General features: G+C 40.8%; 1 protein-coding gene across 3 annotated transcripts in view; it reads right to left on the reverse strand.

Annotated features, from left to right (window-relative positions):
• The window catches only part of DAPL1 (death associated protein like 1), an 84460-nt gene that overhangs the window by 12036 nt on the left and 46241 nt on the right, over window positions 1–26183 (reverse strand). For 2 of the 3 annotated variants that reach the window (XM_032423946.1, XM_032423776.1), the window contains one exon: window positions 1120–1207. In XM_032423946.1, the coding sequence (XP_032279837.1) occupies window positions 1120–1207 (88 nt within the window). Of the gene's footprint in view, window positions 1–1119; window positions 1208–9815; window positions 9940–26183 lie in introns of those variants that run through there. The other variant, XM_032423864.1, reaches the window with a different exon arrangement.

Consider the following 26183-nt stretch of genomic DNA (forward strand, 5'->3'; position numbering starts at 1 on the left):
TACACACACCACATCTTCTTTATCCATTCATCTGTCGATGGACATCTTGGCTCTTTCCACAGTTTGGCTATTGTGGACATTGCTGCTATAAACATCGGGGTGCATGTACCCCTTCGGATCCCTACTTTTGTATCTTTGGGGTAAATACCCAGTAGTGCAATTGCTGGATCATATGGTAGCTCTATTTTCAACTTTTTGAGGAACCTCCATACTGTTTTCCAGAGTGGCTGCACCAGCTTGCATTCCCACCAACAGTGTAGGAGGGTTCCCCTTTCTCCGCATCCCCGCCAACATCTGTTCTGAGACTACTCTTATACTTCTTAAGGATGCATCCCTGAACGTCCTCTAATTGACTCCGTTTGAATCTCTCTTCAACTCATCTGTGGAAACCATGTTGAAAATGGTCTCTGAAGCACCCCCATTACCTCCTTGGAGGAGCCAGTTTTGCACGTTTCTTTCTTTTTGAACACAGTCGTTTTCCTTAACCACAGTCCAGTGGTTGGGCCATTTGTGCACCTGCCCAGCCCACAGTTCTCTGCTGAGCTTGGGGAATGGTGCGTTTTGTCAAGGTTACAGCGGAAGGAGCAGGGAGAAACGAACTTCAGTATCTCTGTGCCTTCTGGCTATGCCAAATATAGTGGCCATTATTTTCTAAATAATTGAGTGATGGATTTAAAATAACCCCCCCCAAAAAACAGTTATTTTTAATAAGAAGACTTGGGATAGCAGAAAGCATATTATGAAAACAGGGCCAGCCTAGGGACATTATTTTAAAGGCTAATGTGAAAATAGGATCAAGGAACATGAGTCAGGTTTGGAGGCACTCAGGATTGTGCTTTTTAAGTACAAGGCAGCTGGGCTGGCTGCAGAGAAGAGGAGGATGTGCGCAGTGAGGGGGCCCAGAGAGAGTCTTCTAGAAGGTAGCCACCTTTCACCTGAATGTGTCTTTCATCTTTAGCCCCTGTTACCACTCCTCAGCTGGCTGCCTCTAACCCTGCTCAGCAAAGGCCTAGGGAGCCTTGGTTTGTCCTAAAATGCAGGGAGGCCTCTGACTTCCAGAAGCAGAGTCACTCAAAACTCCTTGAGGTGATGAAGGAGAAGAAATTAAGTATTTCTTACCTTGTTTTCTCTAATCCTGTTTTTTTGGCATGTCTCTCCATGACGCCAATTTCTTGTTTTTTGGAAATTCGCATTCCTCCAGCCTTTACTATAAACAAATAAGCATCAACACAGGAGTAGTGGTTAGAATAAAAAGAATAGGTTTGCTTTTGTTATTCAAGGTATGAATTTAGATTTGAAAAGAATTTTAGAACTTACTTTTTGAAGACCTAAACTTTTATCTAAAACAACACAATAAAACGTTACCTTGAACTGAATAGAAGAAAAATAATACTGTCTCATGCAGACAAGGTGGGAAAGGGGAGAAGGGCTGAGGTCTGCTTGTTTATGTTCAGAGAGCAGGAACTGAGGCTAAAAAAAGCAGCAGAGGTTTACACCTTTGGTTTGGGAGGAGAATAGCAACATACTCCCTTAGACATTTCACTGAAAAACATTTTTTCTTGTTATCAAACCAATTATGCTCTTTATGATAGCAACAGACAATCACAATGTGACCCTCTTGTTTTCCCACAAGATTAAAGTTTGTGCAAGGCTTGCATTTTTTTTTTTCTTTTCAACTAAAGCATTCAAAAGCAGATTCCAAGAGATGAGCCAAAAGTCAGGGCATGCAGTGGTAACAAGCATTTAATTCAAGAGCGATGCCTCTGATCCCACCAGAACCCCACCTTCCATCCCAGACCCCAAACCTCCGGACATTGGCCAAGCTCAGATGTTCTAATGAGTAATTAAACTACATTAATAATCCTGCCATTCAGGAGATCAATTAGTGTTAATTAGGCTACAGATGACCTAACAGCAATTCAAGTGTTTAACAGTGTCAGATGAAATCAACTTTTGAAAAGGAACAACCCATTTCAGATTGCAAGTCAAAGCAAATACTTCTTTCTGTTCCCAGGAAATCTGCACATCTAAAATCTGACAAGGTCAAATGAGAAAAAGCTAAATGGACATTGATTTGTTTGAACCTGTTAATTCTTTTTATGGAAATGTCAAATTGGCAAATTCTAAAACTAGCTCCAATAAAATGAAAAGTAAGGAAAACCTATTTCTTGATGTGCTTAGGAATTTGACTTTATCATTGTTCTTTAAAAATTATTATGTAGTTTGTTGATTTTGTGAAACATGCATAAGGCACATAATTCAAAAAAGCATGAAAGGGTCTGTAGTCTCCCTCACACCATTATTTCCAGTCCCTAGTTCACCTCCCTAGATACTGCTAATGTTAGATGTGTCCTATGTGTTCGTCCACAGATACTCTACATATTACTCTTGTTTAAATGGCAGCATAAGATACACATTGTTCTACATCTTGCTTGTTTATATTTTTCATTCAATCATAAATTTTGGAGTAAATTCCCTATCTATCTATAAATAGAGAAATGTGTTGTTCTTTTTCACATCTGCTTTAAAATTTCATTATGTTAACGTTCTGTATTTACTTAACCAATTCCCAAATGTTGGACATTTCAGATGTTTCTAATTCATTGATGTCACAAACAATGCTGCAACAAATATCCTTTTATATGCATAATTTTGCACAAGTGCAAGTATACCCGTGGGATAAATTCCGACAAGTGATCTTGTTAGTTCTTAAGGGTATGCGCATTTGGAATTTTGTTACATCTTGCCAAATTGCCTTTCCCAGAGGCTGTACCAGTTACAACCTCACGAATAATGATGACAGTGATTGTTTCCCCCTACTTTTGGCAACAGTGGGAGCTGGAAAATGTTTGGTTTTCTCGACCAGTAAGTTAAAAAAGAAATATAACTTGTTTTAATTTGCATATCTTCTATTTTACTAAAGGTTGAGCTTGTTTCTGTGTTTTAGAAGCCATTTCTATTTTCTTTTTATGAACTGCTCAGTTTTTTTGTCCATTTTTTTTCTATTTGACTTCTACTCTGTTCTATTAATCTCTCTGTCCATTTACATGCTCTAGCAACTCTATTTTAATGAATGTAGCAGTATGTACATATATATGTATATATATTTATTAAAGAATAGTTAACACACAATGTAGCATTACATTTCAATGTTTGATAGAGAGTTAGTCCTTTTTTGCTATGTTTCCTTTGCAGAATTTTACTAGCTATTCTAATTTATTTTTCCATATGAACTTTAAAATCGGTTTGTCAATTCTTTCACAAAAAGTCCCGCTGGTATTTTTTTAATGGCCTTGCTTTAAATTTATAGATTTTTATTTAAAGGGAAAATTCATGTTTATATTTCTGGCTACTCTCTATTCAAGAACATGGTATGCTTTTCCATTGCTTACATCTTCTTCTGGGTCCCTCAGTAACTAGTTCGCATAAATCTTACACATTTATTGTTAGGTTTATTCCTGAAGCATTTTATCTTGCTTGTAGCTGTTGCTATTGTAAATGGGGTCAATTCTTCAATTATAACTATGACAGATTGTTGTTCTTATATCATTGATTTTATAACCAGACCTTATTGAGTTCTTATTGTTTGTAATAGTCTTTTTGTTGATTCGTTTAGGTTTTTCAGGTAAAAAAATTATGTAACCTTTAAAAAATAATAGTACTACTTCCTGTAGAATAATGTTAAATAGTTGTGATGGTTGACATCTTCATTATACTAATTTTTAAGAGATTGCTTTTAGTATTTTCCCATGAAGTATGATGTATACTTAGATGGATACACACATACAAATATATATGCAAATATTATATATATTTATATATTTTTTCATATTAAGGAAATGTTCTTCTATTACTATTTCATTGGTCTTCAAAATTACAAATGCCTTTTTAGCATTCATGGATATGATCCATGCTTTTTGTCCTTCATGTGGTTACTTGTATTAACAGATATTAATCTATAAAGATAGATTAATGGATATCTTACTATCAAACCATTCTTGCATTCATGGAATAAACTCCACTTGGTCATTTTGAATCACCAAGTTGTTTTTTCATTGACTATAAAAGCTTCTCATTAGAATTTTGTATTATTAGATGCAGTCTAGGAAAAGAATGCTATTTTTACACATGGTCTGCTTTAAATTCATGCACACACAGAGAGAGACACACATTATATGAGAAAAAGGCATACAAAGTAATCAGCAACAGAAATCAAATGATGAGAAAACATCTTCTGAACAGCCATGGAATATAGATGTGATATAAACCAAGGGACGGCTTTCCCAGGAAGACTGAGGAGGGTGTGCCTCTGTGTGAGGGGGTTGGTGTTCACAGCACTGCTGTCTCTCTAGTGCTGAGAGGAGCCAAACAGGAGGTCTAGAGCTTGGGCCTTCAGTACTCCTCCCAACTGTGTTTTTCTTTCTCCTTGTGACAAGTGCTTTTGAAATATGGAGTTCTGTAATTATTTTCTTATTAATATTCCTTGTGTTTTCCCTGATGCTATTGTTTCTACATATTTTCTTCTACCTGGACTGATTATTATCACCAACTATAGAAGCAAACTTGTTAATAGTTAAAATAAGCAATAGTTAAAAATGAGATGCCTTTGGAATGTTGAGTTCTATGCTACTGATTTGCAAAGATCTTGACAACCTAGAGAAGTCAAGAGGAGAGGGACCAGTGTGAGGAAGGAAGCCATGTCACAGGAGGAACGAGGGAGTCTGGAAAGATCACTTCTGAAGAAGATAGACTCAAGAGAATATAGGTGCCATCTTCAAAGATCTGAGGGGCTATCATGTGGAGGAGGAATGATTTTCTAGTGAGGAAATTTTTTTTTTAAGTAGGCTCCAGGTGTGGGGCCCAACGTGGGGCTCAAACTCCCCGCCCTGAGATCAAGACCCTGAGATCAAGACCTGAGCTGAGATCAAGTGTCAAATGCTTAACTGACTGAGCCACCCAGGTGCCCCTCCTGGTGAGGAAATTTTATGTAGGGTCAGATAGCTCTACCCCCACTGAGCTCTGGGACCTTGAGCAGGTTACTTAAACCCCTCTAAGACTCAGTTTCTGCATCCTTCAATAATACTAATTGTTCAGGTTGCTCTAGACAATAGAGGTGACACAAGCACCTGGTTCACAGTAATTGTTATTACTCATATTTATTTGATGTTGTTCCAGAGGACAGACTGAAGACCAAAGGATGAATGTTCCAGAAAGGCAGAGCCTGGCTACTAGCCTGGCTAGATTGTATTATTCAAAGGGAAGTAGGTTGCCTAGTACAATAGTAAGTCCCTTGGCTCTCAGTGTGTTAAAGAAAAGGAGTCCACCTGCCATGAACATCTCAGAAGGATTTGGGGGAATTTGCCGGAAGTTGAACTAGGTGATCTTTATCGTTAAGTCTTTGCCTCCAAAATAAAATCACTTTCCTCCCTTTGGAAAGAATATAAGGCACTAAAAGAGAAGTAAATGCCAAAAGAAATTTAAGAATGCATTCTTAGGAATGTTCTTAAGAACAATAAAACAGAGACATTTGAAGGGAAAGTAAAAATCCTCCTAGAAGATTCCTACTTCCATCCAGGAGTCTTTGAATCCTCTCTGTGATGGGGCTCTGTGCTCTAACTCAGTGATTTAGGAAGCATAAGTAAACCACACACACCTTGGATTTCCAGAGCACAGTTCTTGTATCAAACTTGTTCTGGTGGGTAATGTGCTTGGTCAGCCATGTACAGTACAAAGACACAGAAGAGAATATCCCCATACTCTACATGGATATACTAAGATATAGATTAAGGCTCTCACTACTTGGGGTGACTGAACTAGATGGAACCAGTTTGTGGAGGGTCATCTTCAAAGCTCTGCTGGGAACACTAGTCACACCTGTCTCCCAGAATCGAGATAAACCATTGTAAATAAATATTTACAATCCAACACAATCAGATACTTGCCCATGTTCAATAGACCAGATAGGTCCGACTCATGAGAACTCTTCGAAGTTTCACTGTATCTAACTTAGCTTACTTAAAGTTGTAATAATTTACACAATTCCATGTTTGGGACTATATTGCCTTTTGAACTTCTGTAGAAGGACCAATCGGAATTGGGCAAGGTAAAATATGAACTGATTTAACATTTTAACAGTTCTTTGAGTACAAATACATAAGGATAAGACTTTAAGTAAAATGAACTAGAGATAAAAAAATGTAAAAGAGAGAGATGCCCGTCTGGATAGTTTCATTAGAAAATCTAAATTTATGTGGGAAAAATGAACCTTTGCTTTCCTATCTCTGAGTAATCATTACACTCTTGTGGCTGCTTTTGTAGTTTATAACTTTGCAAAAATAGGCCCTTGAGTTAAGGATGCTATATGATAATTTTCCAGTTAAGACTTTCCAGACAACAGTTTTTGGTAGAGGATAGTCAAGATAAAGAAAGACACATCTCCCTACAAAATAACCTTTTTTCCTTCACTAATCAGTTGAAAATGGAGGGAAAAAGCTGAATAACACAAAGGTTTGTGCACACTCTGCCTTGTGACTGAGCTGTTATATTTGAAGATTTTAACTAAAAGGTTAGATGTTTGCAAAACATTCACTTTGCACTTATAGTCAGTTTGTCAGCCCATTTTAAGATGTCAGTCAAGACCCAAAAGGGAAGTCAGGAAAAGGTGGTGAAGTAAAGAGAGAGGGCTCTAGAGCAGGAGAGCTTTGGCATGGGGCCCACTTTATTTTCAGATCTCAGCCCCACGGCCCCTACTAGCTGTGTGGCTTTGGGCAAGTCCCTCAACCTTGCTGACTTTTAGTTTGCTCTTCTGTGAAACAAGGATGATGGCGCATTGCTGTCTATAGGGCTGCTGCCGTGTCTAGGAAAGCAGCTGGTCTTGCAGTCATCCAAACCCCTGTCCCCATGATGTGTGGGGGAGTGGGTCTCACAACCTCTCCTCAAGCCTCACAGATCAACCCCCATACGTTGACTTGAGCAGAGTGGAGTTGAGAGACGGAAGCCTTCGGTGTTTGTTCTATTTTAAATGATCCTGGCCCTTAGGTAGCTATGGTTTCCCTCTCATTTTCTACATTAGATTCACACTAGGGCATGTCTCCAAACTTCCCTCTCTCATTAGTGAGGCAGAAAACGGATTCTCTCTGGGGGTTCCACGGTGACCCCTCTGATGGCTCTGATTCATTTGACTTAAACCCAATTACAACCTGCAAGAAATACAGAAAAACTCAGGAACTCCTGCCCTTTCTAGTTCCTCATGTACTTGGCTTCCTCCTATCACCTTCCGCTCACGCATTTTTGGCCGTTCATATAATGGGGTTCTTCTAAAACTGAGAGCGAGGCAAATCAAAAAAGTAGAAAATCCAAAGCTAAGCTGACTAGTGCCTTGACCACCTCATGTTTAATATAGTCTTTTTTCCCAGCACAAATTATAACCAGGGCTAACCAAATTGAGATGTATACTATATTAACATACATGAAAGAAACATGGCTAAGCACTCCACACGTAGGTGGGACAGAGTTACAGCTGGTTGGTTTCTGAGAGGTTTCATTTTTAACCATGATGAGGCAGGCACATGTATCTTGTCCATTTCCTTCCGTTCCCTTCTGTTCTGACTGCCTAGGTCGGGCCTCATGCAGCCCTCGAACATCAGGACGTCCTGCGATCGATCGGGGAGGATCATTCCTTCTACCAGCCGTGTGTTTCACTAGACCTGCATTTTAAGGGGACTAACATTCATGCGCCAGGTGCTTTACATGGGTTTTCTCCTTTAATTGTCATAACAACCATATAATATCGATGCTGTTTATTAGCCGCTGCTTTAAAGATGAGGATTCTGAGGCCAGAGGTGTGGAATGAAAGCAGAGGTTAAGCAGAGGCCCTGCCCGATTCCAAAGGCGGTGTCAGACCCTTCCCGCCATATCACACCTGCTGCCCACTTTCAGGGATCTCTATATTGCTTATAAAAATCAGGTGAAGGATTTAGTGGTGTTTTGGCAATGAATTATTTTTGTTCCGTAAATAAAATTTTGCACCATAGCAAACTGGTTCAGACTTAAAATATGTAGCAAGACACGCTGAAGGATGAGGTTTCTTTGTTCCCTTGCTCTCAGTGGGGAGGCAAAAGTCTGCCTTCATCTCCATTCTAATTATCCCAAACCTCTTATCTGTAGTGTCACAGTTCATAATAATTAATTGTCATGCCAGAGGCATTGTGACATGCTTGATGGAGTCATGGTGTGCTATGTACACAGAGTAATTAGCAATCATTAGTGGTGGGACAGAAAGTTCCTGGTGGTTTCATTCAAACTTTCATTTGGTTAAGTTTATCTCTGTGTTCTTTGTGCATAAATGTAATTTAGCAAGTCGGGTTTTAGCTTACCCGTTTCATGAAGGATTGGGGTGGAAGTGGCGGGAAGACAATGTGTTCTTTTTTCTTTTTTTCTCTCTATTATGAACGTCTCTTCTGATAATTTGCATGTATATTTCCTGACCATTAGTTAGCATCATTAACTTTTTAAAATTTATTTTATTTTATTTATTAATTTTTTAGAGAGGTGGGGAGGGGCAGAGGGAGAGAGAATCCCAAGCACACTCCACACCCAGTGCAGAGCCTGATGTGGGGCTGGATCTCACAACCCTGAGATCATGACCTGAGCCGAAATCAAGAATGTGACGCTCAACTGACAGAGCCACCCAGGTGCCCCCAGCATCATTACCCTTAGATACAGATAATGTTAACCACTGCTAAATCCAATTATAAGTATAAAATGTCAGGAGTCTGCCACAAGAAACCAGGGCATGGTGCCTAGAACTTGGAGCTCAGAATTAGTAGCAAAATTCGGATTCTTTTCAGGTGGGCAGTCCACCAGAAAGCCATCGAAACTCTGTGTCAGTTTTTGAAGCTTTCTGCAGGTTATAGCTGCCAGCATCTTCTGCAGCAAAGATGACTGAAATAACCTCGGCTTAGAGGTGCCAAAGCATTATGCCAATAAATAAATTTTGTCAATGGAGAAAGGCAAGGACAAAGTGCTCCAGATTTTGAGATGTTTCTTAAGGAAAAAAAGAAGGAAGGCAGTTGCAAGAACATAAAACTGACTAAAAATAGTCCTGCACGCCTCAGCCAATCTATATGAACATATGCTTAAATACAATAAAGCTAATTTCCATATTTCAGAGAGCATAAGTTAAAAAAAAAGAGTGAGAGAAAACTGTGGATACTTTGCAAAACACCTTGATTGCTACCTTTCCCAGTCAGCCCCCTCCAGGGCTTGGGTCCGTATTAAAAAGTGCCCCTCCGCTTGATGACAAGGCAAACTACATTCTGGATTAACCCCGCCCAACCCCAAAGCCTGAGAAGAAAGAGAAAAATAAAATTGCCGTCCTCTGTGCGGAAGCGGGTTTGCCTGGGTCCAAAGTCAGAGGATGCACAGTCAACTTGGGGTGATTGGGTCTTCGAGCTGGCACCTCTTGGGAAGAAGGTTGCCATGGCAGTAAATCTTCTTCCTGTGGGGGTGTCGCTGCTCACCTACAGCCCGGGAGGGAAGGTCCAACCTTAGCTATCCCTTTTCACAAGCTCTGAATCCCTTATACCTTCATCTGTAATGAGGCTTTAATTCAAATGGGGCTTGACAAATCCTCAGGGGGTTTATTCACAAGCCCAGAGAGTTCTAAGACGTAGGAGGCCATCAGGCAGTGGGAAGTTAAAGCAACAGGGGACGTTGAGAACCCCGGCTCTGCTGGGCGCCCCCGTTGCAGGCATTGATGGAGAGAGGAGCAGTGGCTGCTCTGCAGGATGGCAGAGGGCAGGTGGGTAGCCTACCTGCAGGAGGATGCCCCCCTTTCAGCGGGGAGAGCAGGACTTGCACTTCATTTGCCATAGCGCATGCCAGCGCCGGTGCCAAGGCCAGGACGATGCTCTGGAGGCTGAGTACCAGCACCTGCTGCCCCCGTGCAGCCTGGCTTTATATGCGCAGGGGGCGGGGCCCCCTAAGGGCATTGCTGAGCAACAGCAGGGCTTGTCACCGAGCTTTCTGGGAACCCACCTCTCCTTGGCAAGCTTTCTCTTAGGAGGAAACTTTCTTCTTGATCCCTTTATCTCAGAAAGCAAGATAGACAGCTGAGGGACACTCCTATTTTCTTTTGCCAGAGGAAGGGGAGAGGATGAAGTTCAGTGGAATCCTTTTTCTTCTTAACTATTCATCCATCAAGTACATATGGGGCACCTACAATGTGACAGGCACCACAAGGAGGTCAAGATTTTTGTTTCAAGACATCTGTAGTCTTGCTGAAGAGACAACTAGAAAACAAAGCGCGATGTCTTTGCCCCAGCCTTTGGAACTGTAAGCATTCATACTAAGAAAAGAATCGGGGACGTGCACAGAGACTTCTGTTCAAGGATGGCAATCATGCATTTCTCTTTCTTTTCTTTATTTTTTAGGATTGATTGGTATCAATATCAACATCCCATAATAGACAGGGATAGTTAAGATATAGCCATGGGAATCCTATGCACACATTACTATTATATTCTCAGATAATATTTAATGATGTGGAAACTTTCATGATCAGATAGTGAAAAAGTAGGCTCGAAGCCAATGGATGCCAATTTTGTTAAAAAGAAAAGTCCAGATTTAAGCTTTATCATATCTCCAGTGCTGATCAAAGTTGAGCATATGGCAGTTACTAAGAAATATTTCTTTGTTCTTCAATACAATGAAAAACTTCTGCTCTTCAAAAAAACAACAACAAACCCCGCCCCCAAAACAAAACCTTCTGCTCTTCAGAAAGTATTGTTAAGGAAATGAAGACCAGCCACAAACTGAGGGGAAAATAAAAAAATGTCTAGAACACATTTCTGGTAAGTACTGGCATCTAGAATACATAAAGAAACAACTCAGTAATGAGAAAACAACCCAATTTAAAAAAAATGGGCAAAAGATTAAAATAAAAACTTCACAAAGTAGAGATGTTGACAACAAATAAGCACATAAAAAGATGTTCAATATCATTAATCATTAGGAAAATGCAAATTAAAACCATAATGAAATATACTACATATGTATCAGAATGGCTCAACCAAAAAGAAAAAAAGAAGGCTAATACAGCATCCTGATGAAGAGTGGGGCAACTGAAACCCTCATCCATGGCTGGTGGGAATGCAAATTGGTAACTTTGGAAGTTGGTATGACAGTTTTTTGTAAAATTTCTTATAACATTAATCACACGCTTACTGTATGACTAACAATCCAATTTCTAGGAATTTTCCCAAGAGAAATGAAAACACATGTATGCACAAAAATCTATGTATGAATGTTTTAACAGCTCTATTCATAATGGACAAAAATTAGAAACAATCCAAGAGTCCATAAGATGTAGAATAGATAGACAGATTGCGGCATATCCATACAATAGAACATTACTCAGCAAGGGGTGCCTGGGTGGCTCAGTTGGTTAAGCGTCTGACTCCTGATTTCAGCTCAGGTCATGATCTCAGGGTCATGAGATCGAGCCCCATGTTGGGCTCCACACTGAGCATGGAGCCTGCTTAAGATTCTCTCTCTCCTTCTCTCTCTCTGCCCCACCCCACACCCCATGCTCTCTCTCTCCAAAAAAAAAAAAAATTACTCAGCAATAATAAAAAATAGATATTTACATCCAACAACATGGATGACTGTCAAAAGCATGCTAAATGAAAGAAGCAAGACTTAAAAAGCCACTTACTGTACAACTCCATTTGTATGACGTTTGTGAAAAGTCAAAACTACAGGACAAGAAATCAGATTTGATTGCCAGAGGAGGGGGTGGAGAGAGTGTTTAACCACAAAGGGACAGGAGGGGATTTTGAGGCTGTTAGAAATGTGGTGGCGATTACATTCATCATACATCATACATCATACACGTATCATATAAAAGTGGTGAATTTTACTGTATGCAAATTATACCTCAGTAAACAACAAAAATATCTACTTGTTAAATAAATGAATGAAAATATCCCAAAATGTTAAGAGTTGTTGTCTATAGGTGGGACTATTATGTGTTGATTTTTATTATCTTCTGTATTACATTTATTTATTTATTTCTTAGGATTTTATTTTATTTTATTTAAAGATTTTACTTATTTATTTGACAGAGAGAGCAAGAGCGCACAAGCAGGGGGAGCAAGAGAAGGAGAGGGAGAAGCAGGTGCCCTGCTGAGCAGGGAGCCCAATGCAGGGCTCGATCCCAGGACCCTGGGATCACGACCCGAGCCGAAGGCAAACGCTTTACGACTGAGCCACCCAGGCGCCCCAGGATTTTATTTTATTTTTAAGTAGGCTCCACACCCAGCGTGGAGCCCAGCGCAGGGATTGAACTCACGACCCTGAGATCAAGACCTGAACTGAGATCAAGAGTCAGATGCTTAGCCGACTGAGCCACTCAGGTGCCCCGTTTCTGTATTACTTATAAAATTAGTAAAAATCAATAAAAACTTTTTTGGTTGAAAAGGGTGTTAAAGTGTTGTGACCAAGGTAGGTGCATGTCGTGGGAGCCAAGAGAAGGGATTATCCAGATCATCTAGCAAACATTTTTTGAGTGCCTTCCCTGCAGAGCCCTGGACTAGGAGCCAGGGTTTAGAGGTGACAAAACCCCGGCTTTCAGAGAATCTCACAGTCTCATGGGGGATGGTGATGGGTATTAAGGAGGGCATGTATTGAATGGAGCACTGGGTGTTATACACAAACAATGAATCATGGAACACTACATCAAAAAGCAGTGATGTAATGTATGGTGATTAACATAACATAATAAAATACAATTAAAAAAAAAAAGATGAGATGAGAAGAAGGTTAAGAGGATTCCTTCTGTGGCTGACAATAGAAATGTCTGTGATGATGGAAATGTTCTGGATCTGCTCTGACCAATACGGGAGCCACAAGCCACATTTGATTTGGGCACTTGAAATGTGGCTGGTGCAATGGAGAAATCAAATTTTCAATTTGATGAAAATTAAATAATTACATAATTTTAATAAAAATTTAAATATTAATATAAATAGCTACATGTGGCTTATGGCTATTGTATTGAATAACACGGGTCTGGAGCATAAAACCTAGATGTGTGATTGTTTCCCAGAACTCATTGATTGGCCTCGATTTCTGCAAGGTCCAGAAGATCAGGAAGGCATCCAAGGGCAGCCACCCCTCAGGAGAGGCCGCACGGAGGGCAGCCTGACTGGACCAGAACATAACGCGTGTCCAGGCAAGGAAGGCTTCTTCTGAGCAAATGCTTATTTTACCATGAAGTTATGTTAAGTAAAATTCCTTTCACCTCATTCACAAGCAAGGCTTTCGACAGTGGATGTGTGCCGTGACCTTCTGGAGGGTGAGTTCGTAGGCAATATTTTCATTATGCAAACCACTGTTCTCACAGCCCTGAATAAAAACTCTTAGACTCTGTGCTCTTGAAATCCAAGGAGGACCACGGTGATCTGAGATGACAGGAGTGATGGTGTCCAGGAGCTGGTGGCAAAGGAGGGAGAACCAAGGAGATATGAAGGGTGTAAGTCATCTGGTTCCACAGGGCCTCCCCTCTCTCTTCTATCCTTCCCAGCCTGACATGTGTCACATACGCCTCACAGGCGAATACGTAGTGTGTTAACTTTTGTTTTGTTTCCTTCTACCCCAACTGGAAAATATCCACAAGCTATTAACAGGACTGTAAATGGGGTTTTGTAAAGGAGTGGCATAACCTACAAAGAGACAACCGAACTGTTTTACTGTGGAAACAGAAGAAGAGGGGAAAAGCGAAAATGAGGCCCATGTGTTTTTCCCTCTGGGCCTCTTCCAGCATGTTCCTCCCCACTCTGCCACCAACTCTGCTTCCACAGGAACAGGAGGTCTGGAGTCCCAAATCTGACTCCCTCAGTGCAGGCGCACCCCTGTGGGGCAGCCCCCTCGGGGTGGTGGGGTCCTTCCTTGCTTGATCTTATGGAAGTCATTAAAAGCCCACGCCTATTTTGCAGGCTGTGAGGTGAGGATAGCCTGGATTCTTTACTTTGAGGATGGACTAGAGCCTCCAGCAGGATGAAAGTCTCATCCAAAAAAAGGCAACATGTTATTACCCATTAAATAGGCTTACAAACCTCATTTTAAGAGGGATATTGGTCTAGTTAACCGTAATGGGAGAGTAGTTCTGCTAGCACCAAAGTATTTGAAACTGTGCTTAGTAACGCTAACAGCCTAGTAAAATGGCTTCTCATGATGGTGAAGTTGCCAGACAGCTTTTTGTCTTTTAAGTGAAAGGACAATATAACATTAAAGACATTAATAATGTTTTAAAATCATACCACACTTTCATCGCAGTACTTTCTTCTTTTAATCTGTGTATGTGGAGCCATTATTAACTTCTTCATATGATCACAGGCTTGCGGTGTGCATTTCATTTTTATATTTTGCTTTCTCTCTCTCTCTTTTTTTTTAGAGATTTTATTTGTTTATTTGAGAGAGAGTGAGTGAGAGAGAGCATGAGCAGGGGCAGGAGCAGGGGGAGTGGGAGAGGGAGAAGCAGGCTTCCCGCCGAGCAGGGAGCCCGATGCGGGGCTCGATCCCAGGACCCTGGGATCACGACCTGAGCTGAAGGCAGACGCTTAACGACTGAGCCACACAGGCGCCCCTTGCTTTTTTTTCTCTTAACATTAGTTATATACAGTATTTAATGCCCAGTTTTGAAAGTATGAGAAATATATGTCACGCTGTCATCGGCAAGAAAGCTAACCAGGCTCACTCTCATGTGGGGGTGGTTTTGAGGGAAGCCCCTTCAAGGGGCCCTGTCCCCTGTTTTCTCCAAAACACTGGATTTTCCTTTCTTCCAGGACTTTTTTTTTTTTTTTTTTCTGAGAGAAAATGTGAGAGAGAGAATGTGCCGGAGGCAGGGGGAGGGGCAGAGAGAGAGAGAGAATCTTAAGCAGACTCCATGCTAAGCATGGAGCCCCATTCGGGGCTCGAACTCACGACTCTCAGCAGAAATCAAGAGTTGAATGCTGACTGAACCACCCAGGTGCCCCTAAATTCCTAGTATTCTTTAGCAGCAAACTTTGTGCTGTCTTCTCTATTTGCCAGACCTGAAACAAAGAATCCATTACTAATTCAGAGGTGTATGTAGGGATCTTTCCTCGGGGTTATCATGCGGGCAGACACCTTTGCAGATAGGGGACTACCCCAGCAACAAAACAAGTATGGAGTCTTTGTGTAGGATGGCATATAAGCATAGCTTTGATATTAGTTCATCTTTTTTTTTTTTAAAGACTTTATTTATTTGTCAGAGAGAGACAGAGCACAAGCAGGGAGAGAGGCAGGCAGAGGGAGAAGCAGGCTCCCCGCCGAGCAGGGAGCCCGATGTGGGACTCGATCCCAGGACTCTGGGATCATGACCTGAGCCGAAGGCAGATGCCCAACCGACTGAGCCACCCAGGTGTCCCGATATTAGTTGATCTTGATAACAAGGTAAACCCTGAGGAGTATACTTTCTCTTGCCTTGGGCCTTGGAGGCTTAGTGGTGGGTTTTAGGGCGAAGAGACAGAATCTTCATTAGAAGACAGTAATAGTCACTTGTTTATAGAAGTACTTGAGAAGATTAGTGAAAACACTAATTTCTGCAAACCCCTACCTTCCCCACCTCCTACAAAGTGAAAATGTATTGACCCCATTTTACAGGTGGGAAAAGGCCATAAAAGGGGATAAAGAGAGGCAAATGAGTTGTTACACATTGTAAAATGGCAGAGAGATGATTGGAAATGGCTATTGAGCCACTTTGGCCCAATCTTTATTTAATCATCCAGGAGCTTGACCCATGAGGTGTCTGAGAAGTCACACTGGGGATCTGTATCACTTGCTAACAAGAAAACAGCCCAGGAGCAGCCCGCTGCGGGCAGCAGATGCTCATCCTAGGTCATATGTCACAGGCAGGGACGCCTTTTCTGTGTGCTAGGAAGGTTCGGGTACCAAAGGTTCCGAAAGGAGTTCCAGCTGTAGCCAGACTGGCCATGGGAAAGAGAGGCCTTGCCAGGTCACCAGCCACCAGCCTTTTGTGGGTCAGTGTTTGACCGGATCCGCTCTGCCGATGGTTTCCCGCCCCTCCCGCCCAAGGCCCTCCCTTGCCTTTCCTGTCGGAGGAGAAACTAGAGCTGGAAATTCATAGCAGGCACTTTTGCTGTAATTTTTTCTTTAGTCTATATCAGTTTATTTTAGTGCTTTGTTTTTCCCTTTGATTTCATTATTTTCTCTGCTGTTTCCCTATCATATGTGCTCTAGGTGGGTGTGGGGCATGGGGTACGTTTACAGAGAAAATGATCATTTGGCCTTTAAAGGGCGAAGACGTATTTGCCTGTCGGGGGCCTCCTTGCAGTGCCACACGGTGTAGGGGAGTGGATTTTTTTGAGCCTGAGAATCTTTTCGCGTGGATCCTGTAGTCATGTGATGGCCCCTTTTCCTCTGTAAGTTCCAACCTTCTATTGGGAAAACCCTCCCATTTAAGGACTTACTGTGTATCTCTTTATCGACCACACCTGTCCTAAGTCTCCTACAAATTAGTCAATTTAACATCTCCGAAGATTGTTACATTTTTAACTTATTCAACAGTTAATATATTCATGTAATTCAAAACTCAAAAGATACGAAAGGGTATATAGTGAATCTATGTGCCCTTCTTCCTCTGATTGCTTCCCCAGCAACCTCTAGGTCCCCTCTCCAGCGCAACTGAAGTAATCAGTTTCCTAAGGCATTTTAGATATTAAGAAGAAATTCATACATATACGTTTTTTCCTATTTATAACACATACGGTAATACGTACATACATTATTATGTACCTAATGTTTTCCAGTTACAGTATATCTTGAAGATAGTTTCCTAATCAGACATAACAACTTTACTATTATTTAGTGATTTCTCTTTTATGGATGGATCAGAATTTACTTTACCAGTACCTTTCTATAAAGATTTAAGTTGTTTCCAACCATTTGCTATTTCAAAAAATGTTGCAGCGAATAATCTTGTACACAGGCAACTTTGCCCGTGTGTGCCAGTTTATCTATAAGATAAATTCCTTCAAGTACATTGGTGTGTCAACACGTAGGTGCATTTGTAAGGCTGACTCTGCCAAGTTGCCTTCCATAAATTTGGAGGGCAATTCCCACCAGAAATATATGAATGCCCTTTCCCCCATTGTCTTGCCGATATGCCAACTTTTGATCTTTGTCAAGCTGATTGGTGAAAAAATAGTATTTATTTTTACTTTACATTTCTCTTAGTATGAAGAGGAGTTGAAAAATTTTTGATGTTTAAGACACATATTTTTTTTGTTGTGAATTGTTCATAAATTATGTTGATTCTTCTATGGATTTGTTGGTGTTTTGTTTACTTTATTATTGCTTTTTTGAAACTCTTTACATACTGTTAGCATAACAAGCAATGCTTTGATAATTCTTTTGTGTAAATTAGAAAATATGTATAAATTATTGATGTATATGTCAAAAGTCTCCTCTAGAGGAAATATTGTTATTTTTAATGCTATTACATATTCATTAAACAAAAACCTTTCTTTTTAAAAAAATTAAAAAATTTTTTTTAAGATTTTATTCACTAGAGAGACAGCAAGAGCATGGCGGGGAGGGGAGGGGCAGAGGGAGAGGGAGAAGCAGACTCCACGCTGAGCACAGAGCCCGATGTGGGGCTTGATTCCAGGACCCCGAGATCATGACCTCAGCTAAAGGCAGGGGCTTAACTGACTGAGCCACCCAGGCGTCCCAAACTGAAACCTTTCATTATTGATATTTTCAAACATACACAGAAGTAGAGAGAACAGCATAACAAATTTCCACGCACCTAGTACCCAGCTCCAGCAATCATCAGCACGTGGCCAGTCTTATTTCATCTATAACCTCCTCCTGCTACCCCCACCCTCCCACAAAACTTGCCCTGTCTCTTGAACTATTCAGATGCAAAATCCCTGCCATTCTATAATTTTGCCATAATGATTGCTATCGTTTTAAAATATCACTTTTACGTCTTCTAAGCGAAATTCGCTGTCATTCTTTAGTATCATCAAATATTTAGTCAGTATTCAAATTTGCCTGATTGTCTCCTAAGTTTTTTGTTGTAGATGGTTTGTTCACACCAGAATCTGAACCAGTGTACACTTTACATTGGGTTGATGCATCTGTTAAATATTTTATTTATTTAATTAATTAAAATGAACATATAATGTATTATTTGTTTCAGGGGTACAGATCTGTGATTCAACAGTCTTACACAACACCCAGCACTCACTACAACACATACCCTCCCCAGTGTCCATCACCCAGCCACCCCATCCCCCACACGCCTCCCCTCCAGCAACCCTCAGTTTGTTTCCTGAGATTAAAAGTCTCGTATGGTTTGTCTCCCTCTCTGGTTTTGTCTTGTTTCATTTTTTCCTCTCTTCCCCTATGATCCTCTGCCTTGTTTCTCAAATTCCTCATATCAGTGAGATTATATGATAATTGTCTTTCTCTGATTGACTTATTTCGCTTAGCATAATACCCTCTAGTTCCATCCCTGTCGTTGCAAATGGCAAGATTTCATTTTTTTTGATAGCTGCATAATGTTAAATCTTTTAAATCTACAGGTTCCCCTCCCTTATTTTTTTTTTCTTGCAGTTGTTTAGGAAGGTGGGTCTGTAGTCCTGTAGAACTTGCCACATTCTAGATTTTGTTAGATTTGTCATATTGCTTTTTAACATATTTTCCTGTTCTCTTGTATTTCCTGCAAATTGGTGTTTAGAACTAGAGGCTTGATCTGATTCAAGTTTGATTTTTTTTTTTTTTTGGCAAGTATACTTCAGGGGTGTTAGTGTGCACTTCCTGTTGAATTATGTCAAGAGACACATCAAATCTGGTTGTCTCTCTGGGTATTCTGTTGAGTTTGATTGGGGAGTTTAGCTGACATTCTGTTTTTGAAGTACACTATGAGATACAGAAAACAAAACTTGTCTCTACAGAAAATGAAGTGCCAGAGAAGAGACCCCCACAACTTCATTTTGGGAGGAGAGAATATGCAATGTGGGGAGCTGGCTTTCATATTTAACACAGTAAAAGGCTCAGAATAACACTGTGTTCTTTTGGTTCAGGTTCCTGTTAGTCTTCTTTTTTTTTTTTTAAGATTTTATTTATTTATTTGACAGAGAGAGACACAGCGAGAGAGGGAACACAAGCAGGGGGGGTGGGAGAGGAAGAGGGAGAAGCAGGCTTCCCGCCGAGCAGGGAGCCCGATGTGGGGCTCGATCCCAGGACCTTGGGATCATGACCTGAGCCGAAGGCAGATGCTTAACTGACTGAGCCACCCAGGCGGACCCAGGTTCCTTTTAGTCTTAACAGTCAGGTATTTGTGGGACATATATGCTGGCTTATTGTATCGAAATGTATTTGTATTTCAGACATTTTTCTACCTTCTTGTCCCTTTCATTTGTCCTCTTCATTGACTTCTTCATCTTGCTTATTACATCTCGCTTTTTAAAATGCTTCTCCCAGCTGCCTCTAAAATGTCAGTGGAAGTCTCAGAGCTCGGAGCATGGCTTTCCAGGAGCTCCTGCTACCTGCCGTCTCGACTGTGACCATGCTGGCTCTCAGTTTCTATGTGTCTTTGGGTCTCTGAGCTTTCCCTTCCCTCTCTCTCTGCACCATCCGCTCTGGCTGAAACCCAGCCTTTCATGACCCCACCATCTATGAGATGCTCCTGCTATCACCCCCATCTCCCCAGTTACAATGCTTTGTACAGTCAATAAATGAAGTTTCATGGTATCCCGGATTTGGACCAACCCATGGGTCCTCAAGAAGTACGTGTGGAAAGGGAATCAAGTGTCTTTGCTTTGTACTACATTAAAACTGTATTTCTTCAAAGACAAGTAGCCCACATGGTTTCTCAATGGAAAGTGACTTTCTCTAAAGCCTTTCTACACTGTCTGCAATGTTTCTAGTGCTTACACATTTAGATGAAGTGAACTTCATGGTCATCTTGGGTAAGAGATCATTCCCTATTATTCACGTAAGTAGAAATACAACTGTGAAGAATCTTATTTTCTGAATGGTTTTAAAATTCTCTCAATCCTATTAGTTAATCCTACTTTAACCATAAAGAATGACTTTCCTAAACATAACTCATGATAATCCTGTTATGAAACACGAAGTGATAAACTGGTGCAATTGCAAGCAAAGTCTCTTCTTTGAAAGGTTTCCACCAAAGCCCCTACTCTGGGCCTCCTCTTCCCTGTGGGTCTGAAAGAAACGACAATAACCTGTCTTCAAGTTGAAGATGTGTGTTGTGGGTTGGGGAGTGGACGCACTTGGAAAGGAGGCACATGTGTTCTGTTCTCTTGGAGACTGCGCTGAGGGTGCGTGTGGTGATTAAGGTACTTTAGAAATTGAGAAATTAATGACAATCTGAAGACACTGACAGGTCTTGTAAAATCTGATTTCAACTGTGGTTGAAGAGAAGTAGTGAGAAAATGCCCACTGTCCAAAAATAATATGCTCTTTAATAGCATTGGTTGGTGATTAAAACAGTAAGATACACATACATATGTTAACATTTTATACTATGTCATTAATAAATTTTGGGGATTACGTTACTCAATAGTCTGATTTCTGAATGAAAAACCTTTTCAAGGTAGATAATGATAAAACAATTCCTTCTTTCCTATAAGACCACAACTAAATATGGATTTTAAAAAATAGTCCCGGGGGGGGGTGGGGATTGGAGGGAAAGATGAACCATGAGAGACTATGGACTCTGAGAAACAAACAGGGTTTTAGAGGGGAGGGGGGAGAGGGGATTGGTTAGCCCGGTGATGGGTATTAAGGAGGGCACGTACTGCATGGAGCACTGGGTGTTATACGAAAACAATGGATCGTGGAACGCTACATCAAAACTAATGATGTAGGGGCACCTGGGTGGCTCAGTCGTTAAGCATCTGCCTTCGGCTCAGGGCATGATCCCAGCGTCCTGGGATCGAGCCCCGCATCGGGCTCTCTGCTCTGCACGAAGCCTGCTTCTCCCTCTCCCACTCCCCCTGCTTGTGTTCCTGCTCTCGCTCTTTCTCTCTGTCAAATAAAAACAAAACAAAACAAAAAACTAGTGATGTAATGTATGGTGACTAACATAACATAATAAAATTAAAAAAATAAAATAAAATAAATAAAAAATAGTCCCTTCATTCTATTTGCTTTGCTTGAATTACATGCTATTTGAAATCCTGCGTCTGCGTGCGGGTGTGGAGAAAGTCACAGATTTTAAGATGTAGGAAGTCAGGACAAGAACCTTGACTCTGGATTCTGGGTCTCTTTGGCTCTTGGATGGATATTAACACAGGCTAATTTCCAACATCTGCCTTTTTATCTTTGCATGCGCTTATGGGGGAGGGGGATTAGGAGAGTGGAATCTGCTTGTTATTCAGATCACATGGCATGTGGTTGGCACAAAATAAATGCATGTTATTGGTGCTGAGAATACTAGGAAGGACAGTGGTCAGAGGTGTTTTGATCTCAATTGTGTGTTATCAGGAACAGTCACCCAGCAAGTTGGCTTTTCCAACTTCCAGAATTCCACCTCAGAAAGGGAGGGCCTTTCTAATCCAGGTCACTTACACATCTTACTGATGCACTCGGAAGACAAAATGCCAATCCCTTGGGATAAACAGTAATTTTAATGTTTCTCCTCTGTGGTCAGTGTGTATCCCATGAAAACAGAAATGACAAGACTGATGAATCACAGACCTGTACCTCTGAAACAAATAATATATTATATGTTAAAAAAAAAAAAAAAAGAAAATAGGAGAAAAAGAAAAAAGGGGGGGGGGAATCGGAGGGGGAGACGAACCATGAGAGACTCTGGACTCTGAGAAACAAACTGAGGGTTCTAGAGGGGAGGGGGGGGGGGGGATGGGTTAGCCTGGTGATGGGTATTAAAGAGGGCACGTACTGAATGGAGCACTGGGTGTTATACGCTAACAATGAATCATGGAACACTACATCAAAAACTAATGATGTAATGTATGGTGATTAACAGAACATAATAAAATTAAATTAAAAAAAAAGAAAGAAAAGCATCTTAAGCCTGTGAACTATGGAAAAGGTCAGAAAATAGCCATGGTAGCAGGCGATGAACAGAAATGTTAAAAATTGGGCAGAAGAGGGAGAAGAAAGTAAGAAAGAAGATGCAAAGAATACCTTGCATAGGATGAAAGTTGGGTGGAGTGGAGGAGTCAGAGGGGGAGGGGAGCTGATGTCATGAGCTATCTGGATAATGGGCCCTACTGAAATGCCAGTGGGTCTTTTTGAAGCCAGCAGGAGATGCTTCAGAAAAGCAGTAATATCCTTTCCTGAAGCCCATTCAGTTTCCAAGTAGAAATGTCAATAAGGCTGGTGTGCCTGTCCTTCCCAAGCCAGGGGCATCTTCATGCTTTATGGCAGGGAGTAGAACATGGAACCCTCAGAAGAGTATTTCTTCTAAAAATAAGCTTACTGAAAATCAACTTTCATTAAATTTTCTTGCAAATGCACTCTGGTTCTTTTCCTAGCGTGCCAGATCCCAATTCATTTGGAGAGAAAAACAGCTCTATTCTAAACACCCCTTTCATTGTTTTCTATCCCATGGACTCCATGTTCTGAAAGATTTTTATCAGTCAAATGGCATTTGATAAGCAAGTCATATTTCTTCTGTTCTTCATCAAAGCTTTGGTTGGGCATTTCTTCAGTGCTGCTAAAGTCTCAGCAAACTGGCTGAGCTAGCCTGGGAGGCAAGGGGGGCCGTTTGGCCCCCTGACTGTCCAGATTAGCTCAGAGTCTATTTAGACAGTTTTGTTTAAATTGAATTTGAATATTTTTAGGTGGGGATGAGTGCTCTTTAGTTTGCCAAAATTTACACCATCCCCTATAGTATTTCTTCTGTTTCATGCACTGGATGGATGGTCTGGCTCTTGGAGGCCCCTGCTGGGAGAGTGGATAATTTTGCCACACTGAAAATAGTTCTGGGTCATGAGTGCTCACATCTTTATAGTCCCCGAGCAGCCTGGCAATCCAAGAATGGGGACTGTAATTGTTTTTACAAGGGAATCCATGTGGTTGGGGGTGATGCAATCATGTCCTGAGGGTCTCTTAATCGCCAGCTACCTCTTTGAAGGATGGGTTATTTTTTATCAACTTGTTCATATTTTGCTTAACTTTTGTGCCCCCATTTGGTCACAATGTCCTTATAGCAAATGATCACTAAGGCAACATAGAAACTCTCTTATCACCGGTCCTTTGTTCTCTGTTTGCTTATTTGGTTCTTCTTTTCATCTTTTCATCGTTCTTTGATCTTTAAAGAGCAATAGAGAGAAAAACCAGCTCTATGCAGAAAGGAATTCAAAATAACCTTTTAAAACATACAGTAATATCCTCCCCTGCTAGAGCCTTGGGTTAAACAAAAAGAAAAAGGAAACTTGATCTCAATATTAGAGAAAAAAAATGCTTTAAACTTTGCCTAAAAAGTCATACCTATTGGATGCTGTGGTTACCATTGTACAATTAAGTAAGATTTGTCAAAAAAAAAAAAAGAAAGAAAGAAAGAAAGGGAAAAAAAAAAAAGGTGAGGGGCATCTGGCTGGCTCAGTCCATAGAGCATAGAGTTTGTGAGTTCAAGCCCCACGCTGGGTGTAGAGTTTACTTAAAAAAAGAAAAAGTGAGTTTCTTTGCTATAATCTTAGTTTTCTTTTTATAATGTAATTTGTTTTTAAATTACACTGGTATCAAAATACATACCCCAGCTTTGCTGCTGAAATTCTGCCTGGATTCAAAATGAGGCAGAAGAATATAACTTTGTGGAAGACATTCATCATAACAAGAGGAAAAGAAATAGCCGGTGGTAATAATGTGGATGGAGAATGCCAGGTTCTCAGGGCAGAAGAGCCCTTAGAAATCAGCTTAACAGACTCCTTGTACTTTATTTTGGATTACAGTATCATTTCTGCAATACCTCCAAATTTCTATTCCATAAGTTCATTCAAGATGGAAAATACCATATTTTTTTTAATATGACTAAGAATTCAAAGCTTCAGCTAAAAGAAAAGCTCACCCTCTTTTGACCTTAACTCTGTAAATCTGAGAAGAATGATTTAAGAGACAGGATAGCACAGGGATTTCGACATCTGAAGAATCTGGATTTGAATACTATTCTCACCACTTATCAGCTATGAAAGTTGGGAGATAGCTCTCTCTGAGTCTCTCACATTTCCGCACTTGCGATAGCTTTTGTATCAGATAATCTTTTCAAGGGTGTTTGTATAGTGAACAGCCTTAGAAGATAAAGTGTCTCCCTCCAGGGCACTGGGCACATTTGTTGTTACCCAAGATAATATAAATATTGTCTCTTTTGGGGGCAAAACACGGGCAAGTTTACTAACAGCTATCTTACAAGATTGGGGGTTCCTGAGCTTGGGGTTCCTCAGTTGCAAGTGTGCGAGCATCACACCTGGGCTCCTTCCCATTGTCTTTGTAGGATTTGGGAGGCAGGGGGAACTGGAATGATCCTCTATCCTGGTTTGCCTGGGTCTTTTTTTTTTTTTAAGATTTTAATTTTTAAAAAAATTTTATTTATTTATTTGAGAGAGAGAGAGAGTGAGAGAGCAAGCCCAAGGAGGGTAGTGGCAAAGGGAGAAGGAGGAGCAGCCTCCCCCAGCAAGGAGCCCAACATGGGGCTCAATCCCAGGACCCTGAGATCATGACCTGAGCCAAGGGCAGACACTTAACCGACTGAGCCACCCAGGCGCCCTGCCTGGGACTTTCAATGCAGAAACTGAAACAGTCCCGGGGAAACTGGAATGGATGGTCACTCTAAGTAGGAAACTGATGTGTACACAAAGCTCAGGGTGTCTGCTGTGCCACGAAAATAATTTTTTAAAAAGATTAATTTATTTAATTTGGGGGGGAGGGGCAGAGGGAAGAGAGAATCTCAAGCAGACTCCCCGTTGAGTGTGGAGCTCAACACGGGGCTCAATCTCATGACCCTGAGATCATGACATGAGCTGAAATCAAGAGTTGGATGTTTGACCAACTGAGCCACCCAGGCACCCTAGGAAAATAATTTTTTGGGGTCTCTGACCCAGGAGTTTTATGTCTTCTGCCAGCATGCATGAAATTGGCAGACTAGCTCATTAATTTACAAGGAGGGTAAAGTCTCAGACCCTTCAGTTCTTGACAGTGAGATGTTTGGCAAGTACCTCCCTAAACCTTAGTTTTCTTAACTGTAAAATGGAGATAATAATATCTGCCTCAAAGAGTTGGGAGGATAAAGGAAATGGTGCGCATAAAGCCTGAGCACCACGCCCAGGATATAACAGGTCCTCAACAGACAGTTGCCACTTTATTACTGTAATTCTTGTTGGGTAGAAGTGTCCTAATCTAATCCCTTCTTTCGTTGGGTTGTGTGTATCTTCCTCTCTGGGTCTTCACACAATAGAACACAGCAGATTGAAAAATGCTCAATTAAATATTTTGGATCATTTTTGTTACCAAGATTAAACTGATTCATGGTTGAATCTAGTTACTAATTAAAATGTCCCCCAACTGGATGATTCTGTGACCCTATTTAGTTATTGCACGTTTTGTAAAGGTCTTTTTAACCCTGCCAAACAGTGTCTACTGGTATTTAACAAATCAACTTTGACCTCTTCCCTTAAGGATCTCTAGGAGATAATAAGATTAAAGTTCCCGGTAACACTCTTCAGAGATTATTTACTTGGCACCATGTGGAAGCAATTTGCTTCTATCACACGAGGTAAATGTCACAGATACACCTTTTAATCTGGGTGGCTATGGTAAACAAAGCTAAAAAAAAAAAAAAAAGAGCATTTCCATCATTATTTGTATTTCCAAAGATTTTATAGATATTTTTTGTTGTGAATATATATTTATGGTACTTCCTTGTAAGAGTCAGAGCCAGTTTTCTTTACAAGAAAAAAGATTCCTGTTTTGTTGTGTGTGTGTTGTTTTTTTTCTTTTTTCTTTTTTCTGGAGGATTCAGAATAACAAACATCTGGGCAGTCTTGTGCTTGTTTGGAAATGTGGATAATGTTCATATTTTGTGTGGCAGAGGAATGTAACATTCCTTTCATGGGTTACAAGGAAAGCATATTGCAACTGAA

This window comes from Phoca vitulina, unplaced genomic scaffold (assembly GCF_004348235.1).
Source record: "Phoca vitulina isolate PV1807 unplaced genomic scaffold, GSC_HSeal_1.0 scaffold1, whole genome shotgun sequence".
NCBI lineage: Eukaryota > Metazoa > Chordata > Mammalia > Carnivora > Phocidae > Phoca > Phoca vitulina.